Raw genomic sequence first — 13,279 nt, 5'->3', positions numbered from 1 at the left:
AAAATAGCTCATTTACTTTTAAGCGTGCTCAGAGTTCTGAAGCCACGTGCTTGAAAATGGTTTCAGACAATTTTGGTCATTGAACGCTCTTTGCCACATCTGTCTGTCTTATCTTGATAAGGATTAATGGAGATAAAAAGAGTGTCTCATCCTTACTTCTGAGGTGGTGTTAGAGTGATTGATGTCATTTTTGTGATGAAACATGTTTATATTATAATTGCATTTATGTGTGTGTGTCCCTGCATTAAAGTGAAGAAAATATTTTTTCTTCTGAATCATCCCATCTTGAGGCCTGTAGCAGTTTGTCTTTGCATTTAAATAACCAGTTCAGACCATATTTATGTATTTTAAGGTTAACATATCCTACTCACATTTATTCTCCGACTCATACCAACCACTCTCTCTCAAGCAAGATTTCACAGTGACTCCCACACTTGTATAATAATCCATTCTCAACTCTTTCTTTTCTCCCAGCTATTATCTAATGTGATTCTCCCATTAAGAATGTAAATGATGGTCTCTTCCTGTAACGGCTGCTAATCAGATTGTGGATATTACCTTCTGCAATGTTGCTGGAATTAACTGCTAACACAATAGGATTTTGCTGGATTAGATTACAACGAGAGCAAATCACGGCTAAGCTTAGTAATGAATGTGATAGATCTCCAGCAGTTAGTGATTAATGCCATTCTGCATTTATGTCATCTTCTTTAGGAGCCAGGGGTTTTTCTGAGTTCAGTTTGCTCAAATGCATACATCCAAGCTGATTCACACCTACCTATAAGCGCACACATTATGGAACGAAAGGCCTGGCCAGTAAAACATGATACAAACTTTGTCAAGGAGGAATAGATTAGCCTGTGATAGCATCTGCAACCTAAAATCTGTCCCCATTTATTACCCAAAACAGTAGTAAAAATAATGACATGGACAATAATATTCACACTGCTGCAGCGTCTTCCGTTATTAATCTAAGCATTTTTCAGGATTGATCACTTATTAATCTTATTATTTTAAAAATTTAATCAATTTTTATAACTGCTGCAGCGTCTTCCGTTATTAATCTAAGCATTTTTCAGGATTGATATATTTTTTTTTTCACAATTTCTTCAATTTCTGTAGGTATTTTTGCTGAATATAATATTGCATTGTTTATTATTATTATTAATTAAAATGTCATTATTATTTAATTGTATCCCTTTTACCAATTTTTCAATCTTGATGCTCCCGCAAGACTAGCTGCTGAAACTGGTTATTAAAGCCATCAAATGTTTAATTTTTTATTTTTTTTTTTGAGGGGAGGGCCTGGTTTTGACCTGGAAGACCTGCAGAAACCATCTGTCATGTTCCAAATTGAGCTTAACCACCTTAAGCTAAGAATACACAGTTTTTACAATTGACATGCCCTGTATAGAGATTCTAGATCACTTCAAAACTTTCAAAACTATTTTCACCAAGTTTTTGTTTTTAGAAGATATTTCATCAGCAGATCAGTTAGCATGTTGTTAAAAGCTTTAATTGTACACTCCACTGTATTTTTACTTCTCTCTCACAGCATCATTTTTATTCCTGTCAGAAATGAAATATGCTGCTACTCTGACTAGGGTCTGTCAGGCACATGCTGTACACACACACACTTATGTCTGTTTCTCTGTGATATTTCATTGAACATGTTAATTAACTCATGAAAAACTAAAAGCGTGGATCTCTAAAGACAGATGAATGTCTATCATTAACTGTGTGAAACCGGATTGAGAAGCTTCAGACAGCTGCTGACTGAAAAGTGGAAATGTTTGTGCAACTCACAACAGATACCAGTCAATTAAATTTGGTGATATGTGAATTGCACCCTGCCTGACACTGTCTGCAATGTCATTTTGATAGGCACATTAACAAAACAGAATGAAAGACCTGGGAGGCCAGTTATATGAATGGATGTGATTAGTGGGATTGTTAATTTTTATTAGCACTTTTCCTCACTGAGTGTCCAATTGCAGCTGTAGTGAGTGAGCTGATCTAGACTGATACGGTTTATAGGAGCTGATGTGATTCAGTTCTCATGCAGAAGTGTGTGTTCTACACGTGTATGGGAGATATCCATGGTAACATGGTATATCCTGCGTCACTTGTGTTCATAGGTCGTCTCGTATGTCCAAAGCCCCCCTTTTTAGACCCTCACTTTATCTCTTTACACTTTTTTTTATATATGAGAGGCTTTTTTCTCTCTCATTCTCTCTGACTCCTTTCTCTTAAGATTTTCCTCGCCCCAGGGCAGAATGACGGATGGTGCTTTGTGCTCCATAATTAGTCACATTTAACTGGTGCTGTTGAATTCTGAGGCTCATCACATGCTTCTGTTGTCCTGTTAAATTTATTTTTAGTTCCTCTGGAGCAGGAAATGATTTTATGGCTGGATAATCATGTGATTCTATCTTCTCTCCAATGCTTCTTTTTATTCCCTCTACTGATCTCTTTAATTCTTTTTGAAATGATCTTTATGACCCTTTCTCTTGTCTTTTGTCTGTCTTTGTCAACACTATGCCTTCAACTCTCTTTCAGATGGCCGGCCAATAGGAGTTGAGGGTATCCAGGTTCTAGGAACAGGAAACCTGATGATCTCTGATGTCAGAGTTCAGCATTCTGGCGTTTACGTCTGTGCGGCCAACAAGCCAGGAACCCGTGTGCGCAGAACTGCTCAGGGACGCCTGGTTGTGCAAGGTGACTCTTTCGTTGAAATGCACATCACAAAACTGCAAACTTTTTATAACTTTTAAATGTCAAAATACACTTAGTTATACTACAACACTGTGTGTTGAACAACAGTGAAATCACTGTGTGAGAAAACACACAAAAAAACATCACTACATGTAGTTAATTTCTCCTGAGTAACACTACATTCAACATCCAGAAGATCATACTGGAAGTGCCTTTGACGTTAGTGACTGAATCTCAGCGGCTGTAAACCGTGATAGCGTGAGCAGCGCTGTAGGTGTAACTGAGAATTGATATGATCTTAGTAGCCAGATGGTGTAGCAGCCTTTTGCTCACTGCAATACACTTAATTTACCTTAAAGAGATAGAGGGAGAGAGAGTAAGAGAGGTGTTTTAAAAAATGTAATGTAAAAAATTGATAGTAAGAAGGAAAAAATAAATCCCAGGAGAGAACTAAATGAGAGAAAAGGGTAGATAAGAAAAGAAGGAAGAGATGTCTCAGATGATATATCACAGTGGTACATCAATACTTTCTGCCTCAACCCTTCCCCCATTCTCTCTCTCTCTTGTGCACTCAGGGATAAGAGAAGAAAAAAGAGAGCACTAATTTGCAGGGCTGTGAGATGCACTGGACGGACCTTTGAGAGCAGTTAGAACCTCTCTTATCATTTATTTATTGAGAGAAGCTGGTAACACTGAAAATAAAGGAGAGAGACTGAGAGCAAGATCAACACTTGCCGATTAAAGGTCTTTAATAATTAAAGCCATTGCACCCTGAACGAATATGAAAGGTGAGATGGTAATTAAAATGGTTACAAATGAGCAAACGACTGCAAATCAGTCAGCAATTTCAAATTTTCCCAGATTAAATGTGTCCTAATTAAGCAGTAAATGACTATTGGATTAGCTGCTTTCTGTGTCAGCTGGCAGCATTGCCACGTGGTGAGTGACGTGGAGGAGGGTATCTGGTGAGGTTGGGGGTAGCAGAAGGCTCTGGGGGTTTCAAAGAGGTGTACGGTCCAAGTATCCCTTCCAAGCCCCCCACATCTGTTTGGCAGTGCTTAATCAGTTTTCATATTCACACTGTCATTAATGGATTGTCATTTTCCTCTCCTGGCCCTGTGAAATCTGTTTTTTGCCCTACTCTAATCAAGTTAATCTGATGCTTTCTCTAAGTTTATTCCTGCTGCCACCCACTGCTGTCACAGTACATTCATTATAAATGTGATAAAGCCAAAGCCACGCAGACAATCTCCCTCCCTCTCTTGGCATTGTGTGCACGGTGGTTTTCTTCTTCAAATATTTCTATTGTCGTTAATAGCATATATGTGGCATATGGAAATGCAACTGGGTAAAAATGGAAACATTAGTGCAGTCACCTAGTGAATTTGCTGAGACATATTCCAACAGATATGGAGGTTTCAGAAATGTTTATTTAAGGATCTCTTGTTTTATATTGCCAATAATGGAGTTCTCATTATCTCTTGCTTACTCTTCCTCTGTATGTGTCTACAGCCCCTGCAGAGTTTGTGCAGCCCCCTCAGTCTATTGCTCGCCCGGTGGGCACCACTGCCATCTTCACTTGTCTGGCCCAGGGTGAGCCGGTCCCACAGATCACCTGGCTGAAAAATGGACAAATCTTAGAGCCCGATGGCCATGTCAAACTCAGGAACAACAACAGGTGAGCTGGAAAAAGACCAGTGTTATTTATGTACTATTTTTATACTGATATATTTATATTATTGATATTAATTAATATTTTGAATTGGTTTTCTTTTAGGCAGCGGCTATAATAGCATATTTTCTTAGCAATAGATGCTACTTACACTAAGTGCAAACAGCACTGGATTCTATTTAAACCATTTCAAAATAGCAAGATTTTTTTGCTATTTATACTACTAATTGCAAATAGTGGCAATTGTCTACCCTTCAGTATTGTAGTACATTATAAACAGTACGCAATAATAACATATTGACTGTAAATTATAATATTCATTCAAATTATTAAATGGATGCCATTTTATTGGGACAATAAAGCCCTCCCTACACCTACCCTAACTATACTCGATACTTTATTTTCAACTTTTTGATTATTTCATTCATTTTTATTGAAAAAAAATGCCTTTCCGATGTGATATGGGATTTGAGAAGGAAGAAGAAAAGTTTGGCAAATGGCAGGTTCGAACTCAGTTCGATCACATCAAAAAGCACACACCTTACCAGATACGCCATTGAAACTGACGTTTGACGAGCGTCTTTTATATTCTTGAGTAACCCAATCACAAGTTAGTGGGCGGAGTTAGTGTAAATCGCCTCTACCAACAAGGCGAGCCATTTGCACTTGGTTTTCTCTTTTTTTTTTTTTTTTTTTTTTTTTTTTTTGGGTTTTAGTTATTTTGTTATGTGCATTGGTCTTTATTTTTTACTTCAGCTTTAGTTTTGGTCATCTTCAAGCCTATTTTAGTTAGTTGCTAAGGCAGCATTTGAAATTTTAGCTTTATTTCAATTCAGTTCTAGTTTCAGTTTACAATAACAACACTGATAAAACCGTGATATAATATAGCTTTATTTTTTCCCAAGATCTGTTTCCATGTTGTATAAGTAATGTGGTCAGCTAATGTATAATCAGGAGTTGTGTAAGCTAAAAGATTTGCTTACATAGCTGTACACTGCTGTCCATCGATTCCAGAGTTACTCATTTGCACAATGTAATTTATTACATTTGGAGTCACCTTACAGAAGGCTTTAGTGAAGGCCGTTGCTGTTTGTGTCATTGAAGGACATTTTAAAGTTGCTGGTTGTCCTTTTCCTAGCCACAGTGTTATGACAACCATGTTAGGAAGCCACTTGTCGAGGTCAGTAGAACACATCGTCTACTGATCTAGGACGTATTGTGTCTGCTATGAAAGACACTCAGCTTTATGTTTATCTTTGCTCTTATTTTTCCCCCTGCTGTTTTGGCTATGATCATGTCTTTGGAAATGAAACGTGATCCCTTGTCTATTGCTATAAATGTTTTATTGCCTGGGATTTTGTTGTGGTTAAAGAGCATGTTTACGATGTGAGAGAAAATCAATTTCATCGAGGTTAAAATTTATAACAGCAAAGATGGAGAGCTACTTTTCATTGTTAGAAGAAATCAGTTGGGAAAGACAAAAAGTCTGGGACAGGCATGGCCTAACTGGAGTGAAAAGAAGCAGGTAGGCAGAGAAAGCGCGCAGGAGTGGATAAGTTGGAATCTCTGAGTCTTAGCAGCACCATTAGCTAATTGACTCATAAAGTGGAGCAGTGAGCAGAGAATCAGTCCGTTCCTCTTATTGATTCATTCTTATACATTGCTGGCCAATATGTGTCGACACAACATCAGTTCTGTGTATTTAAAAGGATTACACACAAATTGTGTAATCTTGTTTTACTGTACATTTAAGTGTGTGTGATTTTTGCTTGCGTCTTTTGCATCACCAAACTGAATTGCAAAACTAATTTTATTACTGAGTAATAATAATAATAATGTGAGTGTTGCTTATGTCATGATGTTGTGTGGTTTCATTAGGGTTATGAGTGAGTCACCGAGAATGATAACTATAATGATAAATGCATTAGCATCCACACACCAACAGACTATAATGTTCTGTTTATTATAAACGTACACTGTCATTTTGTCATCTGCCACTTTAAACGCTAAAGCTCTTAAAAAAAAAAAAAAAAAGCTGGAAAAAAAACCCTGAGGAAAATATAGTTTCTTTGTGTCACTATCGTTATAGTTGTGGTGTGAATCTCTCTATTCTCATAGAATTTGAATTATTATTAAAACTTTACAGTAATAGTTATTATTTATATATCATCTCTTACATTGAAAGTATTCATTTTATAAGTTCATGCTCTGGGAATCGAACCCATGACCTTGGTGTTTCTGGCACCGTTGTATGAGCTATGTGCTTCTTTACTAAATGACACTCTGTGGGATTCTTTTGCTTGTTTCATCATCCACTGCTGGAATATCATCATTCTAAAAAGTAATAACACACCTCTCCTGAATAAATCTATGCGATTGTTGCTCTGCACATTAAAGTGGGATAAAAGAGCGTATCGAAAACAATTACACAATTCACCTTAATGGTGTTTTATTGTCAGCTCTTGTGCTTACGTCATCTCTGATACTTAGCAGCATTTTTTCAGAGTGGAAACATCTCAAGCATGTTAAGCAGCCTTTTTAATGGTATTGTGTGTCTATCAATGTTGGTTGGGGGATTCTCTGCCTGCCAACAGGCAACCCAGCTTCCTCACAGACAGACAAGGAGATGTTGACCTTCAAGAGGTTCAGAGAGACAATCGATTATACATTTAACAAACTTGCATGTGCACACATTAATCCAGAGCTCACATATAGGCAGCTTCCCCAAACATGTGTCATATGCTTACAGGGACATGTAAACATACACATAAAGATGTGCAAACTCTCTAGCTTGTCCTTTTGCCCTCACCTCTCTTTTGTACATTTTGTACGCTCTCACATACCTCCACTGATGCACACACTGGCATTTACATGTATCTGGAACAAAAGTTCAGGCTGTTTTAATTTTTTTAATCAGCCATTTATCAATTATTGGCCATAACAGAAATGTAATATTGTTGCATCCTTAATAATAATTCACAGTATATTTGTTATTTATGTATGTTGTTTGTTTATTGTTGTTTATTTATTAGTGTGTTTATGTATTTATCAGTATCAGCTTTTTTTTTCTTTAAATTTTTCTGACTATTTTAAGGTTTAGATGACTTTTGCCTTAAACAAGCACTAACCTAAAGTTAAAGGAAAATAACTTTTGAAGAGGACTTTCCTTGTAAGAGTGTGTTGGATTCAGTTGGGTCTAATGTAAGACGGCCTTGTCAATCAACTATCATGGGAGCGGCCTGTGCAGAACTACGTTGTTCTGCCTGAGTGGATTTTTATCATTATAGGGTGGATGTGTGTACACACTTCTAACACACATTTATGTTCAAACAACTTGTAAAGTGAATTATGCATCCCATAACCCCTTTAACAGAATCTTAACAAGATTCTGATTTCATTATATTATTGCATTATTTAATACTGAATCAAAGGTGTCAAACGTGAGTGTGTGCTCTGTATCCGTGCAGGTTTGCAGACATGTGTTAGAGTGCTGCAGGCAGAGCGGAGGTCATGCAGTTCAGTAGCTGCAGGAGCAGAGGGTGGGGTCACTGCCTGCTCCATAAACATAAAACACTATTACAGCAGTAATCAAAATGCCACAGTGACCCGCAGTCAAATCACACAGCACCGGCCAGCTCTTAGAAGGACTTTGAAGGTGGTTATATATTATGTCTGTATTTCACTGCGCATACATGCATGTGTGAATGCGTATTATGGGTGCGTTTGTGTTTGATATCGGTAATCTTGTGCTTTGTACTTCAAAGAGGGGCTTCATTCACTGAGGGGCCTTTTTGCCCTGGTTTTAAGTTTGGTCCATCATGTTTTTTCATTGCTGAAATGTAAAATGACCATATACAAGGAGACACAGTGCAGTAGGTGATGCACGTGCTCATAGATGTAGATTTGAATCTAGCTTACTTCCCATCTACATTTCTGTCTAGTCTCTACTGTCCTCTAATTTAATTTAAAAAGAAATTGAGGTTTTTTATTTTTTTTTCTTTTTTTGAAAGAACTACGTTGATAATGTTCACCATGTTTTGCAACTGAACAGACAAAAACGGTATACTTGTTTCCTCCCTTTCGTTCCCTCATTTTGCCCCTTTTTAAACTCCATTATGCGCTTCTTGGTCATTACCCTCTCTCCAACCCATGCACAATGGAGCAAGCTCTGGCCTTGACCTCTGATCTTTCCTGCAATCAGTCATTTCCACCAGGCTTTCAGCACCCCTGCTTCATATGCCTTTCCCCTACCTAACACTCCCCTTTCCCACCCCCTTCTCATCTTTCCATTTCTCTCTCCTCTAGGGGCCTGTGAATAAGGGTGACCACCCCATTCAAGAGGCACTGCTCTGGGATGACTGTGCAAACATGCTCTCAGTGTGCTGAATAGCAGCCCTCCTGTCTTAGGATGCTCTCTGTCAATCTAAGGAGAGGCTGGAATGTATAGACAGATAGAGAGGGTGTAGATGGTCCCAAACTGTGTGCTTTTCCTCCTCAAACAGCACTTTTGTAGTAAGCAGATAAATTGCAAATTGGAATGTACAATAATGTTTTTCAAATGTATTGGTATCAGGCAGTATTGGATTTAATTCTGCATGCTCCTCTATTTTTGCATTTAAAATACCTTTGCTATCATTTTGTGCTCACATGAAGAACATCTTTAAAAAACAATAATAATTGTAATTTATAGTAATCTTTGGTAAATATTAAACTGATTGTCCATTATTTTCTTACTGTGCATTATAATGTTGCAATTCCTAAATTAACTTTTAGCATGTTTAAAACAGCTTATTTTAGCTTGTTTTATTTTTGTTTATTTTTCTTAATATTATATAAAATTTTATTATATTATATATCAAATACTTTGCTGCTACATAACAGACATTGACTGTGCTGCTCAGATGATTGGAGGGAGACTAATATTTGTCACACTGTTCCTCAGAGTGCTAGGATGACATTATGAAACTTGCCTGACAGTTTGGTCCATAGAGCCCATGGTTGGAGGGTATATTGTGAAGGCATGTCATGCTGGTTTGGAATTTCAAAAACAGCTGGATTTTTATTGGCAGCTCTATTTGTATGTGGGGATTTCACAAAACAAGTGGTTGCGCTCTGAAACTGTCAACCATCCCTGTTCATTCACATCAAGATTTAATAGATTCTTCCATGAGAGCTCTGTTAGTATGTTTTACAGGTAGTTTAAACACTACATACATTAATACATAATATGCAAGCCTTTCAACATGGAGCATATGGTAGCACCCAAAGATGTGGTTCAGAGATGCAGTTTAGCAGAGGAAAGTGTTCTCTGTCTTCTTAATTAGCATTTACATTTATTCATTTAGCAGACTTTTTTATCCAAAGCAACTTACAATGGATAATAATACAAGCAGAAGGGATTAATTAAAGGGAAAATGTAATATGCTAATAAGCAGCACTACCATATCAAATTTCCATAAGTAAACAGAGCAGTAGTGTAAGTACAGAAAAGCCCTTGGTACAAAAGCCTAGTTAAAGAGGTCTCTTTAGTTGTTTTCTAAGATTGCGGTGGATTTCACTGTTTGGGTTAAGATGCATCCCATCAAACTGAGAGAAAATGGCCTCTTATATCTTGTACAAGAGATAAAGATGTGGCAGGTTGCTTCAGGTTGGTGGTGAGACATGAAGAATGTAAAAGAAAGGACCATAATCTCTGGGACTAACTAGGATGTAAAAAAAAAAAAAAAAAAAAACTCGCTTATAAGCTGCAGGCTTTTAAAATGAATTAACACCTTTCTGTTTTCCCATTCACTTTGAATAATATCCCAGCAATATCATAACACCCCTACCATTTGTCTGAGAACATAAACCGCATGCAAATATATCTTAAAAAAGAAGGTGGAGCTTAGAAAAAAGAGTCGCAGTAGGCTGAGGACTCTCATTTCCATATCCTGGCCCTTTAAGTGGTAAAAATTCTTTTCTTTTTTTTCCAGGGCCTCAGGATTATGGAAAAAGAAAAAAACAGCTGATTATATATTCAGCACTAATAATGCTCCCCCCTTCCACCATCACTGTATCCCCCAGCAATGAAGGGGAGCACAAAGGAGAAGGTGTTAAAAGAAAAAAACAACACTGAAAGAGTGAGAGTGGAAAAATAAGGACTAGTGAGAAAGAATAGAAAGTGAAGAGGAGGATTCAGGAGGGAGGAGTTTGACAGATGGTTGGGTTTGCTTCATGTTAATAAGCACCCAGAGATGGTGGATGCATATGGTTTGTTTGTAGACTGCTTTATTCATACCAGTTACATCATTTGCGCTGGGAACAAGGTTAGACACTCATGTCAGTGCGCATGGGTGAGACCTATTATGTAGGACTTTCTGCTAGGAATACACCGATATTAAAAATCTGGCAGATACTTATAAGATGATGTTTTCACGCTATTTTGTTGATATTAATTAAAAATAATTCTGTCTAAGTATTGTAGTGAATTTGCTTTCGCCAACCTGAATAGTGTAGTGATGGGTACTCGCATCACCAATGACATTATAATATTTGGATCACGTGTGACTTAAGGTGTGATTATGAGTACATCACATGAGAAAGATTGGTGGGATCTCTAGCTTGTAGAATCTCTTTCTGTATCATCAACACAATGAAGACACACGTGTAATAAAATAGATTTTATCAACAAAAGATAGACAAGAGTAATCAACAACTACTAAATGAGTACCATAAATGAAATAGTAATAAAGTGCCTAATATGCATAAAATGCAAGTGATTATGTTGGGTGTTGCTATATCAGAGCTACGTTATCTGGATAGATAAACTGTTGCTACTCTGAAACAAATAAGGTGAAGAACCTTATTATGTATCAAACAAATAAATTAATCATTTGTTATCAACTGACATCAGCTATATAACATCTAATGTAAATTAGAATTTCATATACTGGTAATACACAACAATGCCAAAGTCTTTGGAAGAGGTTTGGATAAATGATATTTACGATCTCTGCGATCAAGTGAGCAGTCTGGTGGCGGTGACTTCTTCCACTGGTTGTTTTGGTAACAATGCAGTGGGGAAGGGTGCGGGAATCAGTTTCAACAGCCTTGAACATGAAGCGCTGGAACATGCAGATGTGGCCCTGGAGTAGGTGCAGAAGGTCCTTGCCTTGAACACGCAAGCAAAAGTACCTTGAAGTGAAGAGCTGCTCTCCAGAGCTTAACTTTGTTGCAAATGTCTGTGTCTTCTGCCTCTCTGGGCTAGAGACTCAGAACTTGGTCTATCTGACTTGTCTCTCTAGGATGGAGACCCAGGATGTGCTGCATCTGTTGTTGTCTCACTAGATGAAGACTCTAAACGTAGAATATCTCCTTACTTACAGGCTGGAGGCTCAGAACGTGGTCGACTTTGTATCTGTTATTGCCTCTTCCCACATGGGCCAGAGGCCCAGAACATTGATGTTTCAGTCTCTCAGGATGGGAAACTCAAAACGAGATTATCTGCTATTGTCTCACACTTGAGGGGCCCAGACTCAAAACTTGTTGATCTGTTAGTATCCCTTCCCTTTCGGGACTCAGACTCGGAACAAGCAGTGTCTATTGGGAAGGTGCCTTTATCTCTTTTTCCGATGTGGAGGAGATTGCAATCTGGTGCTTCTCCATTTCCCGGCTGTGATTGGCTGTTTCCATCAGAGTGGGGGAACACGGTGTGGCCCACCCTTCTTTCCTCCTGGGGAACTTATATGCATAGTCCAAACACACATTTAGAAAAGTTTTACCGGTGCATTTTTCACTTACCAAACCACAACCAGAATACATTTGCCAATGTTACAAACACGTTAAGTCCAAACATGATGGAAGAAAATTAAACTTTCATGCATGGATTCATTTGTCCATTAACAGCTGAGTTTGTGTAAGATGTTGGACTACACAATGCTGTCACTGAGAATACTTCTCTCTCTGAATAAGTATGAGAGGTGTGTGTTGTAATTTGCATCAGTTTAAGGTTTGAGAACATGGTTATGAATGGATTTGGATGGATCTCTGTGATCTCTCTTTGTTTCACCCACCGCTGCTGCATCCAGAGTGTCCTAAGGAATTTTTATGGCGGTCACAGGCCAAGACCTTAGGAATCAGTCTGTTGGTGGGTGAAGGGAAGAAAATGCATTCTGATCAATGAGAAGTTCTGTCCTTCCCGGGCTTTGTACCAAAGGTCTTCTTCTTGCCCTGTAAGAGGTGTCTGGCTGTTGTCCTGGAATCTTTATCTGATGGCGTTGGACAGTTTGCTTATGTTAGTCCACCAAGATCCAATCAAAATGTAGCAAACCTTTGTCCACTATTGTGGTCAGAGAGGGGCCCCGCCATATACTGGGCCCTGGAATGTAATCCCTGCTTTCTGACATTTAATTAACCACGCTCAGGTTAAAAGTCTTTCTCTCTCTTCTCTCCTCCTAGTACTCTGGCCATCTATGGAGTCACCCAGGATGATGAGGCCATATATCAGTGTATTGCAGAGAACAGCGCTGGCTCCACACAGGCCAGTGCCCGTCTGACTGTGCTGTGGGCTGACGGGTTGCCGGGTGTGCCCACAGGCGTACGTGCAGAAGTCCTATCTCCAACCTCCATTCAGGTGTCCTGGAACGAGCCCACCCAAAACACTCAGGACATAATTGGATACGTGTTACATATCCGCAAGACTGCAGGTAGGAAAACTGCTTATGAACCTAAACACACGCACAAGCATCCAAGAATCAAATCAAATTTAATTTACTCAGCTTTTCTTCAACATTGAATGTAAAACGCTCCTCAGTAAATCAATACTTTATTTAAAGTGTAAATGTAGATTTCCACAAAGGTTATGAAATACATATTTTATTCAGTCTTCACTCCAGGCTCTCTCATTATGGAAAT

General features: G+C 38.3%; 1 protein-coding gene across 1 annotated transcript in view; it reads left to right on the top strand.

Moving 5' to 3' along the window:
* The window catches only part of LOC109093721 (immunoglobulin superfamily DCC subclass member 3), a 78,752-nt gene that overhangs the window by 56,980 nt on the left and 8,493 nt on the right, over positions 1-13,279 (top strand). Inside the window, exons 6-8 of the mRNA XM_042727665.1 lie at positions 2,560-2,718; positions 4,228-4,393; positions 12,824-13,071. Coding sequence (XP_042583599.1) covers positions 2,560-2,718; positions 4,228-4,393; positions 12,824-13,071 — 573 coding nt within the window. The remainder of the gene's footprint in view (positions 1-2,559; positions 2,719-4,227; positions 4,394-12,823; positions 13,072-13,279) is intronic.

The sequence above is a fragment of the Cyprinus carpio genome, chromosome B7, assembly GCF_018340385.1.
Source record: "Cyprinus carpio isolate SPL01 chromosome B7, ASM1834038v1, whole genome shotgun sequence".
Classification (NCBI taxonomy): domain Eukaryota; kingdom Metazoa; phylum Chordata; class Actinopteri; order Cypriniformes; family Cyprinidae; genus Cyprinus; species Cyprinus carpio.
This window is presented reverse-complemented; position numbering and strand designations above follow the sequence as displayed.